This window comes from Cebus imitator, unplaced genomic scaffold (assembly GCF_001604975.1).
Source record: "Cebus imitator isolate Cc_AM_T3 unplaced genomic scaffold, Cebus_imitator-1.0 Scaffold3, whole genome shotgun sequence".
In the NCBI taxonomy this organism is placed as follows: domain Eukaryota; kingdom Metazoa; phylum Chordata; class Mammalia; order Primates; family Cebidae; genus Cebus; species Cebus imitator.
In genome coordinates, this window is record NW_016107318.1 from 13817286 (window position 1) to 13839782 (window position 22497).

At 43.4% G+C, this 22497-nt stretch overlaps 1 protein-coding gene across 2 annotated transcripts in view; it reads left to right on the top strand.

Annotated features, from left to right (window-relative positions):
• Window positions 1-22497, top strand: part of WLS (Wnt ligand secretion mediator) — a 131127-nt gene that overhangs the window by 51471 nt on the left and 57159 nt on the right. For both annotated transcript variants that reach the window (XM_017532178.2, XM_017532182.2), the window contains exon 3: window positions 18746-18870. In XM_017532178.2, coding sequence (XP_017387667.1) covers window positions 18746-18870 — 125 coding nt within the window. The remainder of the gene's footprint in view (window positions 1-18745; window positions 18871-22497) is intronic.

Below are 22497 nucleotides of genomic sequence, written 5' to 3' on the forward strand. Positions count from 1 at the left end.
CACCATGTTGACCAGGATGGTCTCGATCTCTTGACCTCGTGATCCACCCGCCTCGGCCTCCCAAAGTGCTGGGATTACAGGCGTGAGCCACTGCGCCCGGCCAACAAAACACTCTTTTATGGTGTTGAATAATTTACAGAAATTGTTACTAAACATCAGCTGTTTTATTTAAGCTTGGAGTGCTGGGAATACTAGAGAGCTGCTGGTCTAATAATTATCAACTAGGCAGTTTAGACTGTAGTGTAAGGACTAAGAGAACCCCTGGATACTCTACATAAAATTTCGGTCGTATTTGCTTATATGCATTTTTGAATTAAGACTGTGGCTTTTGGCAGGTTTGCAAGTGGGTGCTTGACCCAAGTTAAAGGACTGATCCTTTAATTTACCAGATGAAGAAAGTGTGAACTCCGTGGTACTTGCCCACTGTGGCACAGCAGGCTGGGGCCAGGGCAGGATCTCCTCGTTGTACATCAGTGGTGTAGATAGGTAGATGATACCTAACAGCACACGCACCACCCTATGCAGGTGGGTCGTTCTTCTACCAAATAGCAGCCTCTAATATCCTTGCACAGAAGTTGCACTGGTATTTCTAAAATGATATATTTTCAATTTTTTGAAATCTTCCAATCAGTATTTCAGGGAATGAAATGCAGTCTGGAATCTAGACTAGGTGGTAGGCTGGTCCTGTTTATAGTGCCACAGCTGCAGATCACCCACGTGTCTCATTTCCTGCTCTGAGTTTAGAATATAAACGAGGAGATTCTCTTTGCATCCATAACAAGTATATCCTGGTTACTAAAATAAAAACCTGGTGACATCATTGACTAATGTGAAGAGCAGAGAGTACATCCCATAATGGTGCCTCCAACATATAGAAGGTATTTTTGTGTTTTTACCTCCTCTTCTAACTTTAGGTCTTGTCACTATTTAAATGCCAGCTGGTCATAACATAGCTAATGTAAGGTTCTTTTATGGGGAGTTCACACCTTTGTCTTGGCTAACTTAAGAAATAAATGAAGTTAAGATTATTTTATGGATTATATTTTTCTAAGCAAAAGGAAGTTAGATGAAAGGGGAGGAAAATTTTGGTTAAGCAAGGCAGAATTCTACTTGCAAAAGTGCTAGGGACTCTACGTTGGAAAAACTAATTTTCCCCACCCCAACCTACTGTCTACACAATGACAGTTCCAGATGCTCTTTTGCTTTAGTGAGTTATTAGTAATGGTATTAGTAGAGAGGAACTCTATAGGAAGATGAGGTTCTGGTTTTTTTATTGTTCTGGTCTAGGTTGTTTTCTAAAATAATTGTATTGTGAATCTATCTTTCTTGCATTGCCCATTATTCACATTTTGACTAGAAAGAAAAGCCCAGGCTTGACCTAACAAGCAAGATTATGCCTTCATTAAAGGTAAGGTTTGGGGGAAGATTACAAATATTTTAGTTTAGTAGCTTAAAAGAAGTTGCTGTCACATGGAAAGGGGTGCTAATGTTGAAGTTGTTTGCCAGGTCAGAGGTTGCCTCTGCCAGTAGTGGGCAGCCTGTTACTGACAGTGGTCAAGCAGAAGGTGGTTAGTGAGGACCATAAGAATGACCACAGTGGCCGGGCGTGGTGGCTCACGCTTGTAATCCCAGCACTTTGGGAGGCCCAGGCGGGTGGATCACGAGATCAAGAGATCGAGACCATCCTGGTCAACATGGTGAAACCCCATCTCTACTAAAAATACAAAAAAAAATTAGCTGGGCATGGTGGCGCATGCCTGTAATCCCAGCTACTCTGGAGGCTGAGGCAGGAGAATTGCCTGAACCCAGGAGGCGGAGGTTGCGGTGAGCCGAGATCGCGCCATTGCACTCCAGCCTGGGTAACAAGAGCGAAACTCCGTCCCAGAAAGAAAAAAAAAAAAAAAAGAATGACCACAGTGACAGCGGGCATGGGGCAATGCTTTCTTTACAAAGTACTATTGCACTAGGGATGCTGATGCTTGTCTTTGTTGCCAGTCATTTGCTTTGGCCTGAACTTGGCCTAACTCCCCCTCTCCCTCAGCATGTTCCATCATCCCTACTGATGTTCCATCATCCCTAACTGGCCACATGATCAGTCCCCATGCCATAGGTGATCAGACTAGCAATGGGCCCTTGGCCAAAGGGGAAGCAATCAAATTCTCTCTTGTAAGAAATTGGGTTTCAGTAATTTGAGGTCTGCCTTTATTAGCACTTAAAATGAAAAGCCCTGAGAGCCACCTGGGCAGTCATCATTCAACACGTGCACGGAGAAGCTGTGATTGTTGGCTGGCTGAGTGGGAAGACCAGATGCAAAGAGGTAAATGGAGATGAAGACTATTGGTGTAATTACAACAGACTACAAGAGATGACTTTACTCTTGACAGCTTTCTGTTCCTGGTTTCAGACCCTCCAGCTTGTCAACATTTTCAGCCTTTGATTTTCCTAAAGCACTCCTGTATCCTTCCAGCTGATTTCTAGTCAAGTTAGTGAGGGTGAAATCCTGTTACTTGCAAACAAATGTTCGCTGATTAAGACAACTTTTATTTCATCTGATCATCTGAACAATTATATGCGGCAGAGTGAGGACACTGAGGATGAGAGAGTTTACATGATTTGCCAGTCTCCCAGCTGGGAAGTCGAGAGGCTATGAGTGTACATGATGTTAGGACTCTCGTGCCTTGATCCCACCATGAGTCTATTGATAGTGCTATGGAGTTCTTCCTGTTCTGAGTGGGAAATTATACTAGATGACCCCTAAGGTCCCATCTACTCTAGCTCTCTGAAGTTGAGAGTCCATGACTCACTTAAGATTCTCTGGCTTTATAAAAAAATCTCATTGGTATCCCTTTGGTTTTGTAAATAGATGACTTCAGAGACCCTCAAGTGAAAACCATTCTAGAAGACAGGGCTCAGTCAGGACAGATGCTCTTGTTAGAGGGTGAGCTAAGTGTTGAAATGAGTGAATTTCCTTTTCTTTTGTTACATGTGACCTTGTGTTCAGTTCTGCTCCTTAGGTAGGCAGACAGGGTTGGTGTACTGGAAGTGTATTTTTAGTCTGACATTAAAAAATGTATCATAGACACCAACACAGGAAGCAGTTTTTAGGTGAGTCAGTGTATAAATAACCTCAAAGAGTTTCATGATGGAATGGTAGATCTTTCAGTTTAGCAGTCTAGCATCTGAAAACCCCTTCCCAACTTCATTCATTCATTCAATAGGCATTTGGGGGGCTTGTACTACATGCTAGCATTTTGCTCAGTATATAAGAAACAAAGATAAGTCCTTATTCTTCATCATACAATTTCAGAAACCATCATTACCCTCTTTTGTTTAGTTTATACTACAAGACTGAATTCCTTTTTTTTTTTTTTGAGATGGAGTCTCGCTCTGTCACACAGGCTGGAGTGCAGTGGTGTGATCTAGACTCACCACAACCTCCGCCTCCCAGGTTCAAGCAGTTCTCCTGCCTCAACCTCCTGAGTAGCTGGGATTATGGACGTGTGTCACCACACCCAGCTAATTTTTGTATTTTTAGTAGAGGCGGGGTTTTACTGTGTTGGTCAGGCTGGTCTCGAACTTCTGACCTTGTGATCCATCCGCCTCGGCCTTCCAAAGCGCTGGGATTACAGGTATGAGCCACCACGCCTGGCCTAAGATTGAATTCTTTAAAGGCAGGAACAGCGTGTTGTTCATTGTTATGCCCTTATACTTAGCACAATTCCAGGCACAGTAAATACTCCATGTGTATTCAAAATAATTAGGAGCTCACAGTCTAATTCATGGAGAGGGAATTTAAAAATTACATCAATGTGTTCAGTACGTTAAGTACCCAATGGAGTACATAATCGTAGAAAGGGAGATGATTAACTCACAGAAAAGGAAATGTTTTGATTGAGTCAAAGGTGGGGTTTTAAAGATGTTGGAATCTGTGATCACCTACAATGTGAAGGAAAAGAAACAGTCCAAGGGCAGTCTTATTTTTTTTTTGGGAAGTAGAAGAGCTTGGGTAGACACCTCCAGCACTGGGTTAAGTACTTTCAAGCCAGAGTATTTGGGCTGAATCATAAACTATGAGTGTTTGGCCTACTGCTTATAAATTATGCGACCCTTGGAAAGGATGTTTTTAAAACTTCCTTGTACTTCATTTTCCTCACCTGTAAAATAGAGATAATAGCAGTACTACCTTTATAGTGTTGTTTTAAGGATTGAACTAGAATAGTATATGTGAACCTTTTGCTTAGTAAGTGCTGGATACATATAGTAAATGCTCAATATAAGTAAATAGTTGGCTAGGTGCAGTGGCTCACACTTGTAATCCTAGTACCTTGGGAGGCCCAGGCGGGTAGATCGCTTGAGCTCAGGAGTCTGAGACCAGCCTGGGCAACGTAGTGAAACCCTGTCTATTGGAAGACCTGCAGGCCTGGAGGAACAGTGGGTGAAAAAAGACTTTTACATTCTTATCTCCACCACAGAGGTTTCCCTCAAAACAGATGCCCCTCATGCATCCCTTCATAGGCTCTCCGTAAGGGTCATGGGTCGCATTCCCTTTCCAGGGCTATAGTTAACATGCCTTTCCTGGGAAAGGAATCTGGGCATTAAGCCTCTCCATTACACGTCTGTTTATAGGCTCTCTGCAACGAGAAGCTTACTATGTGCTGTTATCTCTCTCTGGCAGTTAGGCTATGTGGTTTGTCTTTTACACAGAGTTCCTGTTTTTACAAGAGCAGCTCAGCAGAGCCAAAGTTACAAGCTACATTTTAACTTTTCACGTTATTCTTTGTGTTGCCAAGTATGATTAGTATAGAGCATAACAAGTACAGTAAAGCAAGTAGCTCATCTCAGGCAAACTAAGTTGAAGATAACACAGTAAACAAAATGTCAACCACAGCTTCTTCTCATAATCTCAAATGTCTCGGATTTCGCCAGTCCTTCCAGAGGCTTGGGCTGCTTGGTTACCACCGAGGGGTCTGACACATTGCCAGCACCTGTCTCTACAAAAAATACAAAAATTATCAGGGTGTGGTGGCATATGCCTGTAGTCCCAGTTACTTGGGAGGCTGAGGTGGGTGGATTACTTGAGCCCAGGAGGTCGCACCACTGCACTCCAACCTGGATGAGATTCTGTCTCAAAAAATTAAAAAAAAAAAAAGAGTGAGTAATTATTATTCCTGGACTTGAATAGAGAGGAGGAATTGTGTTCCAGAGACAGCAGGGAAGCCCAGAAACTTAGGTGGCAGGTCTGAGTGTTCAGAACAAGGACCCAGTGGATGTTAGCCACAGGCCTTTCATTACTTCGGGACAGTGGTTATTAACTTCAGGTCAGGAACATTAACCTTGGGAGAAAAATGTGCATAGACCCTATTTGCACATTTAGCATTCATATTTCAATGGAAGCCCTGAAGCTCATCCATGGAATTCAGAGGTTTATGAATCCCAATGAGGCTACGCCCCATGAGTACCAAAAGGCATGTTGATCAGCGCTGTAGCAATTGGAGAATGTCTTCAAATAGCAGATTTGGGAAATTCTTAGCATTTTTAGGAGAATGTGTCCACTGGCATGATTTAATTATATTTGACTATAAACATAGCAACATGTAAATTAAAATATTCTGAAATGGAGGAATGTTAAGATGGGAGCAGAGGTGTATGGGAGACAATCTCTTAGAACAGAAGAGTGGTGAGGGAAGAACAGGACAAGAGTTAGCAATGGGAACATTCTTTTGGATGAAGGTAATTCTGTGAAGGCATTAGGTAGAGAGAAGGAGATGTTGATTATGCATCTCCTATGCATGCTCAAACTCCATGATAAGTTCCCTGAGGACAGGAATGGTTTTATAGTTCTTTGTTTTGGCCTCAGTGCCTTATATAGAAGGCAGTAAACAGCTGGAGGTGTTTTAGATTTCTACATGCATGAAATATTAGAACTAGAAAGGATCTTAGTAAGCCTATGATCCAACTATAGTATTTCATGAAATAATACATTATGGAAGTGACTTACTCAAATTGTATGACTAAATATTGGCCGTTCTAGAACAAGAAGCGAGTGTCCATATTAGAGAAGACAGATGAGCTGCTGAAAGACAGAGGGGCTGGTAGATGAGTTGCCTTGATGACCAGCTAAGAAAATTGGAGTTCGATCCTTAAGAAAAGGAATTGAAAATCACTTTTCTAGTGCTGAAATAAAATGTGGAATTCAAGATTTGAGACTCGTAGCTCATCCTTTGAATTATACAGCAGCTGAAAATTGTATTTCTTTTTTTCCCATCTGGACTTCTCACTTGGTGGTTTTCCCAACGGGAGGGCATCTGTGAACCTTTTAATGGGAGAAGTCGTAAAGCTGGGTTAGGGCTGTGCTCACGGGCCGGCTTCCGAGGCAGGTAAAATCCGACTCCCTTTTGCTTTTCAGCTACAGACACAGCCATCGCTACCACCACCAGCTGAGTGACTCGGAATCTAGGGGTTGCCAGTAATTGTGGGTTTAAGTCACAGAGGAAAAAGATAAGAGGAGAGCCAGGCTGGTTTTTCCACAATTAAATGTTGCCTCTCGGGCTTCTCTGTTGGCAGGAATCCAAGAGGTCAGGAACCACCAGCCATATTATTTTTGTCCCTGGCTGCCTGCTCTCATTTGTATCCCCTCCTCATTCATGGGAACGAAGAAAAGGTGGGTTGGAAATAAAAAAGCTTGTTCTAGCCTACTTTTTCCTTTACGAAACTTGTCAGAAACAAAGCTTTCCTGTGAAACAGGCGGGATCGCTTCTAGCAGCTGGCTTTTCCTGCAAGTGCTTTCTCTCTCCTTGTCTCTTTCTGCTGGGAGCACAAATGTGTTTTTGGGGTTAGAGGTGTGACCGTTGCTGAAATCTACTTTTCTCCTTGTATAGTTATGCTGCTATGTAGTGTTATTTCTCAAGCACTGCCCTGTCGTCTGGTTCTCTGGTGTTTTTGTATTTGTTAATTGTTTAACTCTTCTATTAGTCAAACTCCAGTTGTTATCCCTTGTCAGTCAAACTCCATGATAAGTTCCCTGAGGACAGGAATGGTTTTATAGTTCTTTGTTTTGGCCTCAGTGCCTTATATAGAAGGCTGTAAACAGCTGGAGGTGTTTTAGATTTCTACATGCATGAAATATTAGAACTAGAAAGGATCTTAGTAAGCCTATGATCCAACTATAGTATTTCATGAAATAATACATTATGGAAGTGACTTACTCAAATTGTATGACTAAATATTGGCCTTTCTAGAACAAGAAGTGAGTCTCCTAACTTTCCTACACCATGACTCAGAGACATAATGGGAAAGTCCTGGAGCTGCTGAGTCAGGCAAACCTGGGTTCACATTGTGCCTCCCTCTCATCTTGGTAGCATGGCCATGGGCCTCAGTTTCCTCACTTTGGGATTGCCTATGATGGCTTCTACCTGGCTGGCATCTGCGTAGGTGAAATGTCTTCACATAGTAGGCAGTCAAAAATGTGAGCTTTTAGGAATCATTGTTTTATTTCTTTGAAAGATACTTCATTTATCAGAAAACACATTTCTGAGATCTTTTCAGCATCATAAAATGGTGCCCGATTGCTCTTGGTGAGAACTTCGAGGGATAACCGGCCAGTAGGACTCTTGGGTGGAGGTTCAGCCTAGAATGGGCTAGAAATAGAAATTAGTCCCACCCACGGGACATAAGGCTCATAGATGTACTGCCTTTTCATTTTCCCAGCTGTCCCTCTGTATAAGGGAGTTTCGGTTGATTTACTCAGCAGTTAGTAACAGAGCCCCTACATCACTCACACTCAGAAGAGGATGTGGAGTAGTGGAGATCGCCATGCCAGCAGACCCAACTTGCTTCCTACATAATGTGAACATCAATGTCATAAACCACTTGATGAGATAGGAAAAGTCCGGGGCTGAGGGAGGAGGCGGCATGCAGGGGCCCCGTGTGTGGAGTGACGCATGTAGAGACCAACACAATGGTGCTAGCCTCACCTGAAACAAAGAGCGATGATTGTAGGGGAAAGGCTGAGGGAGATGGCTGGAGAGGAAGAGCAGAAAGGGAATCCAGCTTAACACTCCTTTGTTGTGGGTGGCTTTTATTGAGGGAGGAGCAGCAGAGATCTTCCGAGGCTCCACCAAGGGTCATGGTTTTCCATTATGCTTCCTTTTATCTCACACAGACTTAGGCTTCATCCGCCTTCTTATAGTGTTATGAATCTGTCCATCATCTGGAACCCCGGGTGGCAGTCGAATATTGTCCCATTGTCTCCTGGAGCCCAACCTGGGGAATGTCCTGGCTGACTGATCAAGGGGAGGACCTTATCTTCAAATAGAACCCCAAAGCCGGAGTGCAATAATTTCCCACATAAGACGTACGAAACAAATACTCCATGTGAATAACACTGGCCTGACTCCAGCAATAACACAGCTGTTGAAACAGCTTAGTCACCAGGGCGATGGAGGTATGTGGTGAGGGAATGTTGGGGTGCCGTGATCTGACATTAGCTGGCTGGCAGCAGCGCTGAGAGCCAACACCGAGCTGTGGGAGAGCTGCAGAGAGAATCTGCTTCCCGTCCACAGGCATTATTCCCTTGTTTCTTTTGAAGCCCAACCATAATCCCCTCCCTAGGCAAGGCAGACTAAGGAGGAAAACGGAAAACATTTCAGGACTGAGGGGAGGGAAAGAAATGGTTTGCTTCTTTTAGACACCTGGTTTCTTCCCCTTAATGATGCATGTTTATTTCCTGGATAACTTTTTTTTAAATGCCCCAGGCGAGGCAGAGTATAATTTAGATATGGTGAAGGGGAAAAAAAACTCATTGATTTACCTTGCCTAGAAAAACGTCTTGACTGTTCTTAGCTTACTTGTGTCCAGGGGACGTATGAGGAAGTCAGCAGGGAAAGTCCTGGCCCTGCTGCCTGATATTGCCCGAATCTCTGTAGCGGTTCATCTGCCAGAGCTTGCCTGAAAGACTCTGGGTAGATCTGGGCAAAATACTTAGCTGGTTTTGTCAGGATTTTGGGAGGACTAATAAACTGCCTTGGAATGACCCCATCCCTCTTCCAGCTCTTTGAAGAACTGACCTGTGTGTTTTCTCTTTATCGTGAACTCCCTCTGCACTGTTTGTTTTGGAAGTTGTTAAGTTAAATTAGTCATCCCTTTCCTTTCCTGGTTACTGTATGAGAATGCAGCTGTCAGTCTGTGAACTCTGCCATCATCTATTTTTAGATGCAGTGTGAATGAAGCTCTCTTCTCTAATTGCATTCAGAGAGAGAGAGAGAGAGAGAGAGAGAGAGAGAGAGAGAGAGAGGGAAGGAGGGAGGGAGGCACGCAGGTAAATTTTCACAACGATCAAATCAGCTATTCTAAATGCTCTGTGTACTGACAGTGTCCTGGAGAGAACGCAAAGAAACCCACTGTGTGTTTTCCTCCCTTGGCTGTCAGGTTTGTTTTCTCTCCACATTGATGTTGATTGTGGTCAAATAGGAAAGTGCTGTTGCCACATTTGCTTCCCAGTGTTTTAACACTTGCCAGCTTGGATGGTTCTGAGTTCTCTAGCTTTGTTAGCAAAAGCTTGGTTCATCGCTGGGTTCAGATTCCTTGGTAAACAGATTCCTTAGAAAATATCTTTCTGGCACTATTTTCTACAAGATTAAATCATCTTAAGCACACTGTGTCAGCAACGGGCCTCAGTTTCCTTAGGATGTCTCTCTAGCCACTGCCCCCACATCCCAGTCTGTCTTCTGCGCAGCTGCCCAAATCTCCTTCTTTGCTTTACTACCCTCTAAACAAAATGCTGCAGTGCTCAGTGCAAGCTTCTTCCATTTGCCATCAGACCCTTCCTGTTCCCCAGCCTTCCCTGTTCCCTCCACTCTCTCTCGCATTCCCTGCCATACTGAATTAGTTGCTTTCCCTGACTGCACCCTGCTATTTTGTGCTTATGTGACTTTTTAGACATGGGGCTTCCTCTGCCTGTAATGCCTTCACCTATCTTGTTGCCCAGTGAACTCCTACCCTGCGATTCATTGGTAAATATCACCTCTTCTCAGTAGAGTGAGCCAGAAGGTTGTGTCTTCTGTACTGCATTTCCTGACCTTCTCAGAACTCTTGATCTTTTTGTGCTGACTGTATACATCATATATACTTTGAATGCAGTACAAACTACATGAAATTATACTTATTTATGTATGTACCTGCCTTCCCCACTTTACCGTAAACAATTTAAGGGAAATGACTTTGCCTTATATGCCTTTTTATCTCCACTCTTGTGCGAGGAAGCCAGTAGGTGCTTAAAAATATTTGGTGGAAGCAAATACAGAGTTGGATGGTCCATCTAGCAGCACGGATTTCAGGCGTGTGCACGCAGGGGGTTGCGGGGAGTAGGAGTAAAAAGGCAGGGGGTGGGGAAGGAAAGTATGAATGTCACCAATATAGAGCAGGCCACTTGTTTGGTGGTAGAGCGACAGGAAATTTAGGGTTGTAAGAGTTATTTGGAGAAAGAAGGATGGTAATCATTAATTTGGTAAATATTTAATGAATATCTTTTGTGTAAAAACATGAATGATATAACTGTGAACAAGACTGAGGCAGTCCCTGGCTTTTAGGAACTCAGCCTAAATAGATGGGAAGGGAGAGAGATGAGGATAAGCAGTCAGGTAGAAACACCATGGAGAATAAGTGTCATATTGCTGGGCAAACAGGGTGCTGTGGGAGCAAGAAGAGGGGTGCTACACTGAGTTCGGGTGGGTAAAGGAAGGCAAGAGTAAACCTGGGGGAATTCCAGAAGATGAGTAGGAGTTGGTCTGGCATGACTGGGGATGCCAAGCACTGTCTGCAGCCCAGATAAAGAAGACTTTTATAATTCACCCTCTCAAAGGGGGCACCTCTTTAAAATCTGGTGTGATTATGGGTATCCCTGAGTATAGCAGGTGTAGATAACCTTGAGTAACAGCCTTGAAATAGCAGCCAGCATTGGCTGAGTGCCTGCTGTATGCCAGGCCCGTGCTGAGTGCTTGGCACGTATTGTCTCATTTACTCCTCACAGACATAGGAGAAGGGCATCACCATTACTATTATCCTCATCTGACAGATAGACACATTTAGTGACTTTCCCAACATCGCACAGGCACCAAGTGGCAAAGGTAGGCTGTGATCCCAGACTGTCTGTCTCCAAAGCTGAGCTCTTGCTCGTCTTCCAAGGCAGGAGGGGAGAGGAGCTGTATTTGAAGTGGCCATCCTGGGTAAAAGGAGTAGTGAACGGTCATAGAACTAGAACCTAGAGTGCTACTTAACAGCTTAGCCAATTATGCCATGTAAGGAGTTTTGACGTCGTGCTGAAGACAGTATAAAGGCATTGAAAGTATTTCAGAAATCATTTCTCTAGCAGGAAGTGTGAAAATCAGACAGGAACAGGGAAGGTGTTTTAATCATGGTGGCTGGAAATAATGGTGGCCTGAACAAGGGGAGTATCGGTGAGGCAAGAGAGGAGGATAAATCTGCAAGACACCTAGTGTAGTTGACCAAATTTGGTGCTTTGGATTGGCGAAAAGTGAACGTGCAGATTTGAATCTCAAGAGGGATATCTGGACTGGAGAGGTTGACTTGCATCCCGGGAGCAGATGAAATCCTGCAGGGTGAATGTGTTGAGTTAGATGGGTGAAGAGTTACTCTCTGACCTGGCGAACACCAATGGATATGTATTTGTCTATATTCTGTGGTACTTCAGATTCATTTATTTTAGAAAGCAATGATGTCTCTGCTTACTTTTTCAGTGGTATAGCCTTGAAGCAGTAGTAACCTTGGTTGCAGTAGGGGTAAGTGGATGTTTTCTAACTGGATGTCGCTTTGAAGAGAACCTTTGAAGAGCACCATTCTCCCTTATCCTCGTCATGTTCCATAGACAGATATGTGAATTCAACCAGATGATAATACATCGGAATACAGCAAGGAATCAGTTTTTCAGTGCTTAGAAATATGTCTTCTTACATGTGGAAAATAATTATCCGCCATTCAAATGCTTGGTATGACGAGGAAAGACGAGAGAGGCGATGTGAACTAAACTGTTAGGCTGGTTTGCAAAATAATTGTACTCATTCATTTTTATAACCACTCACACCCAGGCCTGTAGGGCATCTTAAGAAAACAGCTAGGGCCAACTTTATAATTAGCTGAGTCCATTTTTGCCAGACCTAACCATGTATAGGACAGGGTTGGTTTTGTTATTTCCTTAATTGAAAGCGTCAAGAAAAATACAAGCCAGGTCAGAGAGTTTTTTATTGGGGAAGGAATGCTGGCATAAATAACCTCAGATTATATGTCTGCCAGAGGCTGGGAGGAGGTTCATCTCTGCGGCCTCTCTCTGAGGTTACCCAAACAAACTCTGGTGACTGGCAGCTCCCCTATGGAATGTGGGAACGCACACGAGCATTGAAACCTCTTTAATTTTTTTCCCAGGGCAAAGGCCCAGGAAAGTCACAGTGTCTCTAGGAACCTAAAAGCTTTTGACAATGATAAAATCATTCTTTATTTCCTCTAATATATCTTGTCCTCTCCTTTCCCTGCTTTTATTCCAGTTAATAGGTCAAAAATATAACGCAGCCATCTTGGGACTAGATGGAGAGGAAAATGGTATTCATAGCAGCCTTGGAGTCATTCCCACTGTTTCCATACCGCAAAGGTGGAAACTGAGACTTATCAAGGTTGTTCAGGTGGAAAGCCATAAAAGTTGAATTCAAAATCAGATCTATTTGGTGCCCAGTGTGCACGCTTTCTACTATCCTGGCTGGCAAAGACCTGTTTCAAATATAGGAGGTGTAGAGAAGGCGTGCAGAAGGTGAGAGGCATTCTAATGTCTTCCTCTGTTAAGGTTCTAGTGGCCTTTCATTGCGTCACCTTCTCCCCCATCCCCACCCCAGGGACCATTCTTACATTAAGAGAAGCTGCCCTAGATTTCTTGGGGACACTAGACTTCTTTCCTAGCTATTTCCAACGCCCCTCCCCCAACCATCACCATTGTTTGGGGCTTATAGAAGGGACTTGCTCCTCTCTCTGACTTTCCACTTGCCTACAGAAAAACTAATTGGCTGTGCTTTTTGCAAGCAGGGCAAGGCAGTATAACTGGTATAGAGACAGACTTCCTAAGGATACAACTAGTTGATGCTTCCCAGTGTGGAAAGGTATGGATCTTTCTGCCTGTAATGACACTTTACCGTCTAGGTCTGCTCCTATGGAACCCTAGAGCATAGGGGAAACTACCCCCATAACAGGATGGAAATAGTAAGTGTAACAGACTACAGTGCCTTTCCACGCTTCCCTTCCTTCGAGTATTCTGAATGAATTCTCCACCCAACCAAAATATGTCTCCAAAGCTATTTGAGAAATGTGAAGCTTGGTTAGCCCATAGGACCTGTGGACTTCTACACCAAAGCTGCTGGTATAGCGCAGGTATGGAAAACTATGGATTTCAAATCTACAAATGCCCTATGCTGATACCTTACAACTGTACCCCATGAAACTGGTATAACCAGTGTCCTTGTTTTATAGGGAAGGTTCTCCAGTGCCAAATGTAGCTTAGCCTTCCTGCCGTTCTCTCAGGGAGTTCAAATTGGATTCTTCACCTTCATTATCTCTGGGGAGTGGAGGGGGAAGTATTGCCCACGCAGTATCCCAGGAGTCACGAAACCAGTGTTTTATTAAATGCAGCATCATCATTAATGCTGAACTTTATTTCCAAGTCCATTGGCAGCAGAAGAGAAAACAATTCAGTGACCCGCTTAGCAGTTTTACTATGTTCCTCTGTCTAGTGCTTTCCTGTTTCTGAGTTTTGTGATCTAGGTTTGGATGATGGATTCATAGTGGGAAGCTCTCTGTTCCTGAAACCTGGTAATTATTTTGAATTAAGGATAAGTATAAGCGTTTCACTTCCCTAATAAAATGACAATAACAATACCTTACTCTTCATGCTTTCTACTCTGTCTTAAGCATTTTTCATGCAGTAACTAGTGTAATAATCACAAAATTCTAGGCGTTAAGTCCTATCCCAACAGTCTACTAAGACTGACCTATGCTACCTCATGCCTGCTCTCTATCTGGGGTGGGGAGTGATACCACAGTCTAGTGAAGGCCACTTGAACAGGTCATTCTCCCTGTGGTTTCTATTTTTTATGCATATCATAAAAGATGGCAGGATGCTATGAGACTACAGGCTATGAAGCTCCAGGGTCCTCAGTCTCGTATTTCTAGGGGCAGGGCTTTCTGAGTTTTGGCATCTTCACCTCAAACACAGGAATAACACCTCTGCTTCAGATTGCACAGGAAGTAAGGAGATGATAACTCGAGGAGACGGCAGAACATGCTATAAATTTAACAACCAATAGTAGAAGGCTTTAGAAAGCTGAGATTAGAGAATTCCAGACATTCTTATGAGCTGTACTTACAGGAACACTGCCTGTTTCTCTCCTATAGAAAGCTGGAAAGGTGTTTAGTCTGAGTTGAGTGGCTCTTTGACCAAGTATGCTTGATTCAGCTGTTAGTTTCTTTTGAATTCTACTGTGTTTTTTGGTTTGTTTGTTGTTTGTTTTCACCCACAAAGGTAGGAGAGTGCAGTGGGGTCCTCATGTGATTCAGATTGAAGCCCTCCTGTTTACTAGCCATATATCCTCTGACAATTTTTATAACATCTTCTTCTCATGATGGATGTGAGGCCTGAAGAAGGCTGGTGCATGTTAGCCTCTGATGAAGGAGAGCTATGTCTCTTATTAAAGACTTAGCATATTCATATCATGTGACTGCTTTGAGGGGCTTCTTTTATCACAAGTTAGCCAGTTTTCTTTAAGCAATACAAAAAAAAGTGATTTCATTTTAAGGCAATTTCAGTGACTTTATACAAGTTCCTTAAGATCTGGGGGCATCACTTTACTCATTAATTAAAAGGAAATATTCATGTCCACTTCATGGAATTGTTGGGAACATTACATGAGGTAATTTACGTGAAAGCACAGAAACCACGGGATCTTAGTATGGAGTAACTGTACATTAAAATACTGTTTGCAGTAACTATTTTAAACTACATATTTTAAAACAGTTTTTCCTTTGGCATCCCTAATAGAGTGAATAACTTTTGAAGCTGGGACCAGGCAAGGAAGCAATCTTATCTCGCTTTGTCTCTCTGAGGCTGCTCTGAACCAGGTCCACCTCAAACATATGTGGGGCTTGGGGAAAGAGTTTGAATGAAGGCATGTCTATCATGTGTCTAAATATTTAAAAGTGGTCAATCAGGCCAGCAAACTGGTAAGCCAAGTACAAGCTCATTGATGATGAGTTACCTACATAATAAACTGAATGGTCAGGTTTGAATTGAGGATGCATGAACAACTTGGAATTCTGTGCCAAAATGTGACTGGCAAAGAAATGTGGTCCCCTACACCCCTTTTCTCCCCACTTCTGGCTCCATCCCATAAAGAGAGGAGCCTTGCATGCTTGTATATGGACACCCTAACCTCCAAGCTCAGGCTCTGTCATATCTTCCAACAAATAGCCTTTTCACCCCAACCCCCCCAAGAGTGCACAAGTGGTTATCTAGTTCCTCTTGGGAAGCCAGATCTGGAAAGAGGCCACACAGACCTTGGAAATAAGATTAGAGTTCAGAACTGTCTACGCAGAATGTTCTGGGGTCTGACATCTCGGAGCATAGTCTAGAAATGACGGGGTTGGTAGGCCCTGGGTATACATATCTTCTTCACTTGGGAGTCTTCTTGTCCTATAAAGAAGGGAACACCTGGCTGGGCACAGTGGCTTACGCCTGTAATCCCAGGTCTTTGGGAGGCCACGGTGGGTGGATCACGAGGTGAAGAGATGGAGACCATCTTGCCAATACGGTGGAACCCCGTCTCTACTAAAAATACAAAAATTAGCTGGGCATGGAGGTGCGTGCCTGTAGTCCCAGCTACTTGGGAGGCTGAGGCAAGGGAATCTCTTAGACCCAGGAGGCAGAGGTTGCAGTGAGCTGAGATTACACCACTGCACTCGAGCTTGGCTGCAGGGTAAGACTCCGTCTCAAAAAAAAAAAAAAAAAAAAAAGCGAACAGCTGACAGAGTGGGACCCTTTAAAAGTGTAGGGCCAAACTTCAAAGGCCCTCTTGCCTGTGTCTAAGGCCAGTGTTGTTCTGAACCTATGGCTCCAAGGAGAACAACATGTGAGCTATTTGTAGCCTATATGTGAGATGACCTTTTTACAGCTTTTCATATTTGTACCCTGTGGTTCTCCAAGCACCCTTTCCAATACAGTTGAAAGTCCCAATTCCTACTCCTGGTGTTAGAAGTAGGATGTACTTTATTGCCTAAGATTGGATTCCATGGAAGCTCTGGCTGATTCTTTCTGTTGACCACTGAGGCTAAGTGGGGAGAAGTTGTAGCCAGCTTGGTCCGTGACCAAGAGGAGATACCAACTCTGAGCATTGCTTCTGCCAAGCTGGAAGTTTCTTCTACAGACCGTTGCTCTTCTCCACATCCAGCCCTGGGTCTGTGTATTGCCCTGGTGTCCTCAAGTCCAAAGCCTGTCCTTGGATTGTGAAGAGATGGGAAGATGTGGGAGAACTGAGGTCCAGCCGTTTTGTGTGCAGACTTTGACCCCGTCACCCCATTGTCAGTGCCATGCTTTGTTCTGCCTTCTGCAACCCCTGGCACTTTCAAATTCTGAGTGGCTTCAGATTCCTGCAGACATATTGGCTCACTTGTCTAGAATATCCCCTCTATAAGAGTGTAGGCTGTGGCTGTCAGGAAACCCTACTTCATGTATTTTTTTTTTCTGTTAAAAAAATTTTGAGGCCAGGCACAGTGGCTCATGCCTGTAATCCCTACACTTTGGGAGGCTGAGGTAGGCGGATCACCTGAAGTCAGGAGTTCAAGACCAGCCTGACCAACATGGAGAAACCCTGTCTCTATTAAAAATACAAAATTAGCCAGATGTGGTGGCACATGCCTGTAATCCCAGCCACTTGGGAGGCTGAGGCAGGAGAGTCACTTGAACCCTAGAGGCGAAGGTTGTGGTAAGCCAAGAGCACACCATCGCATGCCAGCCTGGGCAACAAGAGTGAAACTCGGTCTCAAAAAAGAAATTCAAACTCTAGTCTGCTCATGTCTTTACAGTTAGTTTTTTCCCCTGTGATTTAATATGTTTTGCTTTTCTTTACTATCTTTGTCTTTATTCTGTGAAATTTCAGGAGGAAAACATAGCAGCCAATTCACCATGTTTAACTGATGGTAAAAATGATGATAATAATAGAATAGTGGGTACTGATGTTCACTGAGGGTTTCCTCTATATCAGAATGGCCTCAAATCCCTTCTTCCGTGGATTATCTCTTCCTCTTCCTAGATTTCTTCTGAGAACCAGGGATCTGCCATGCTGCCATGTCAGCTTCAAGCCACCGTAGACCAGTGGATAGAAAAGCCCTGCTTTTTCAGAGGGCAGTTATTCCTATCTGTGTCCCTTGTGACTTGTGTGTGTTCAGGTTTAGTAGACATTTATTGAGCACCTACTGCTTACTAGGCAGTATACAATGCCTTCACTACCTTGACTTTTAATCCTTGACACAGCCTTTGAGGAGGTGGGTATTACTTAGATGAGCAAACTCAGGTGCCTGGATACTGAGACTTCTTCAAGGCTGAATAGCCAGAGCCTAAAACTGTTTTCATTTCCATAACTCTAGTGATGGCTGGATCTCCAGTCATTCATTAACTTTCTTAAAACATTATTTTGTGATTTTTTTTTAGCTCATCAGCTATTGTTAGTGTATTTTATATGTGGCTCAAGACAATTCCTCTCCTTCCAATGTGGCCCAGGGAATCCAAAAGATTGAACACCCTGGACTAGATGATATAATGAACATAGGCAGGATGACCTTATGTGATTTATGCTTTTTTTTTCCCCTCATTAAGACTTCTCTGTTCTTGAACTTGCTCATCATAGTATAAAACAGACAAAATTGATAGGTACAATGTTTTATTAATCTAATCTCCTTAATGAGTTCTGTGGTGAGTTAAACCCACTCGTGGTCCAGTCCCTACCGTTATGGAAGTATGTGTGAACATTCATTTGTGCAATTATGTATTTATTATTATATTCCTATCTGTGTATAAGTCTTTAATTTTGGAAAAACATTTTGCCTTTTACATTAACTTCATGCACACTATGAAGGGATTTTGACTTTTGGAGAAGTAGCAGATCCTATATTTGAGGGCTTTTAGGAATAAGCTTAGAAGGATGTTTTCAGACCAAATTGTGACCAAAGGGGAGCCCCAGGGGGACATGCCTGAGGGGTGGCTGAAAAATTTGGTCACGTTTATCAGAGAGGAAAGAAAACACAGGTAGATGTGCTATGGTTTTCAAGAACGTAAGGTACTTTTTATGGAAGAAGCAAGGACTTCACCTTCCATGTGGCTTCTACAGGCAGACCTAGGACCAGTGGTACAAGTTACAGGAGGATGAGATCTGACCATTTGCATTCCCTCAGAGGGAGTGAGGCCCCTGTCTCTGGAAGTGTTTAAATGGAAGCTCCTGACTCGAGTGGTCACGAGAGGGGACCCAACGTTTGGCTTAGACTTTCATCCTATGACTTTTAAGTCTACAGGTTTGGAGTTTGATAGAAATTAATATTTCTCTTTTGTCTTATTGGTTTCCATGGCAGAGCCTATAGAGATTTTTTGAGCTGTTTCTGAAATATCTTTCCAGAGGCCATTTCTGAAATTGTATCCTTTCTCTTGCAGGAGAAAATGCAGAAGTTTCCATGGATGTTTCCCTGGCTTACCGTGATGATGCGTTTGCTGAGTGGACTGAAATGGCCCATGAGAGAGTACCACGGAAACTCAAATGCACCTTCACATCTCCCAAGGTACGACCCTTGCTGTCTAAGCCAACAGAGCTTTTACTTGGTTCCCAGGTATGTGGAAAGATTTGATTACTTTTCATAGGTTTGCCCCTTATTTCTTCGCATGAGAACAGCTTTGGTAATACCTGCTCTGCGGAGCATTTTGTTTCCTCCCGTCTCCTACCACTGGCCTTTCCTAACTTTGCTTTTGCCTATGACCAAGATTTCCTGTGAAATAGCAAAAATATGAAGTTGAAGCCTCTGAGTACATTGCCCCAGGCTTAGCCATTTTTTCCTAAAGAGGAAAAAGATTGGGTGGTTTGATCACTGACAGCATGACCTCAGGTAAGCTTACATAATCCATCTGAGCTTCAGTTTTCCTTCTGCAAAATGAGGTAAGAGTACCTACCTTGGAGTCTTTGTAAGGCCTAAATCAAGCTTGTCCAGTTCGCTGTCTGTGGGCCACATGCAGCCCAGGACAGCTTTGAATGTGGCCCAACGCAAATTCATTAAAACATTTCTTAAAACATTATAAGATTTTTTTGCGATTATTTTTTTAGCTCATCAGCTACTGTTAGTGTATTTTATGTGTGGCTCAAAACAGTTCTCCTCCTTCCAAAGTGGCCCAGGGAAGCCAAAATATTGGACACCTCTGGACTAGATGATACAATGAACATAGGCAGGACTTTATAATTTAACATCTCATCTTGGACATGTTTGAGAGTCAAAGGGGCTATTAGCCAGATAGGTCACTAGGAAAAAATGTATGAACTAAGGCCCTCATGGGCAAACCTTATACCCTACAACCAAAGTACCTATTGCAGTGTTTTTTGAAGCACTAGAGGAGTCCCCCTCCCCAGGTTTCTTAGACCAAAGCCACAGAAATTATGCACTGAGAACTAATAGGTGTAGCATCACCTGAGAGCTTTTAGGAAAGGCAGATTCCCAGGGCACACCCAAAACCTATTAAGTCAAAGTCTCAGGGGGTAGGAGCAAGAAATCTATGTTTTAACAGGCCTTCAATTTATTACCTTAAACTTAATAAATTTTGAGAGCCACTGCCCTAGACCCTCTGCTGTGCTAAATATAGGGCTGTCCTCCAGAGAAAGCCACTGGTAGGTAGAAATGAATGATAGAAAGTAAAGGAAGCAGGAGAGAGGAATAGCTAACATTTTCAGATCTTTGTATGCAGTGGAGAAAATTAATTAAAACCTTTCTAGCTGTCTCTGCAAGTTGACTGCATCTTTGAAATACTGGTTGAATATCTAAGCTAGATGGCTTTCAGATCCAGAATTTTATCCTTAGAAAAGGAAAAGTCGTTTCTCTTATTTATACACATGGCGGGCACTGAGTAGCAGGAGGGGGAAGGGTGTTTGCCTGCAACTGCTTCTTAATGATGGTTGCTTAATTATCTTTAGGATGTGTTGATCCCTTTCAAGAAAGATGTTAAATGAAAGGTATGAAGGAAATGAATCATCAAGTCTCTGCTTTTTGATTGCAGTGAAATTTAGTCTTGAGTCTCAAGATTAAATGAGAAATTGCTTTAAAGCTTTTGATTCCCTGGTGGATTGTGAAGTTTTAAAAAAAAAAGAAGTCAAGTTGCCACCTGCTGTAATTTGTCCTAATTAGCCAGTCTCATGCTGGAGTTGAGGGAGATCTAGGTGGGGGTGGGAGAGGAGAAAGAGAGGAATCTTTCTTAAGTGCCCTAAATACTGGCAGAAGCAGAACTTTAGTGCATGAAGAAAAGTCTCTAACAGGATACAACGAATTTGTCTCTGAGACAGGAAGTTCGGGCCAGTGTCCCAGATGCCAATGTGTCTCTCTTAATTTAAACTTAGGTAAATTTGTGTCATGGGTGGCCATGTTACTCTGTAGTGACAGGGAAGTGTGAGACACCCAGAGACCCATAGCAGGGGATTAGAAGTGACCCTGGAGATCATCTTAACTTTCTGACTTAGGAGGAAACTGAGGCCAGATGAGGCAGGGGGATCCAAGGTACACAGCAAGGGAGACAGGAGAAGAATCAGAGCCTCCTGGCTTGGAGTCCAGGACCCTTTATCACAGCACAATGCCTGCCTTTGGACAGGGCCCATGTCCTCCTCCCAGTTCTGCTACTACTTTTGAGACCTTGGGCGAGACACACCAGATGGTGTTAGACTAAGTAGGTTTTGTTCCCTTCCCCACTCAAATTCTCAATTTCCATAAATAAAATCAGGCCCTGATTGGAAACAAATCAGAAACTGTCCTCTTGCTGTTACCACAGAGGATAATCAGCCTCCTCGCTGCAGCTTGATCCGAGGGCGAATTAGAGCCTGTAGTGAATTTTCACTGGTACCTGCAGAGCCCGCATCCTCCCTGACTGGAAAGTATAAGAGATAAAGGAGTGGAGGGGAGAGAAAGATGATCAATATAGGAAGAATCCTCCAACCTGCAGTTGAGGTTTGAAAAAGAAGCCGCATTCTTTCTACAGAAGAATTTTTTAAAAATCTCACATACCAACTCTAATCAACTGGTGTGTCTGACAAGAGCCACTCACACCTTAGGGATAAAAACTGTTGACGACTGGTTGGTTACATCTGCCATGGTGGGGAAGAGGATGCAGACATATCTCCCCACCTCCACCTTACAGTGTGTGTCTGTCTCTGTACAAAGGCCTGTTTACTGCACTCTAAGCTCGGACTGTCCAGTAAGGAACCCTCGCCCCCAGCCAAGATCTCAGAAGGGGCAGAGCCCCTTCCTGCACACTCTTAGGATATAGACTCCTGTTATCTTTCTTCTCACTTCTTCAGTGGATCTTTGCTCTGAAGATTTATGACAAATTATGGAGGTCTTGCAAATTCAGGCTTAGGAACGACAAATTAGATCTCCCCATCACTTGATCAGGAGGTACCAAGTAAACATTGAAGCTGATATAGAAACCCAACATTGACGGCAGACCCTCATCTTCTGTATCAGGGAAAAGTGCCTGCCTGCTGAAGCTTATGCCTCTACATGCCCATATTCACCCCGGGCCCCCACCCCTTAGCAGGTGCATATAGGCGGGAGTGCTGGTAAGGTAGAGCAGAATTTAGTTTTCAAAAGAAAGCTGTGTCCCTACTCTCCAATTTCCCTCCACCGTGCTCTGGACAGTATCTCTGAAATTGGCAGGAAGTCCAAGAGACTTTTCTAGACACTGAGCTAAATTTTTCTTTCATTAAAATTTCTCTTCCCTTCTGCCATCTTGGACTGTCAGGAAGCACTGGAAGCAGAGCAGTCTGAGTGGGTATCTCTGGCCACTAATCTTATTATTACCTTTATTCTGTTTCTACCTTCCCTAAATATAAGGCCTCCTTGTGTGTGTGTGTGTGTTTTTTTTTTTTCCTGGCAAGTGAATAAAAAGATACTTTCAGCTTCTTCTAGCTTCTCCCTCAGGCCAAAATCAGGAAAATAATTAGCTATCATTAAAGAGTGTAATGATTCAGCAAGAGCTTCCACCTGAACATTTAAGACGCTGACTGTTCCACAGAGCCTTAGAGGTCCCTGACGACACACTGCAGATGAAAACTCTTGTAGCCCTGGCGGACAAGATTGTAAGATGCGAGATTCTAATGAAGATTAAACGGCTGAGAAAGGTGTTAGGTGATAGAAGGTGTCTCTGCTTTCTACCTAAAA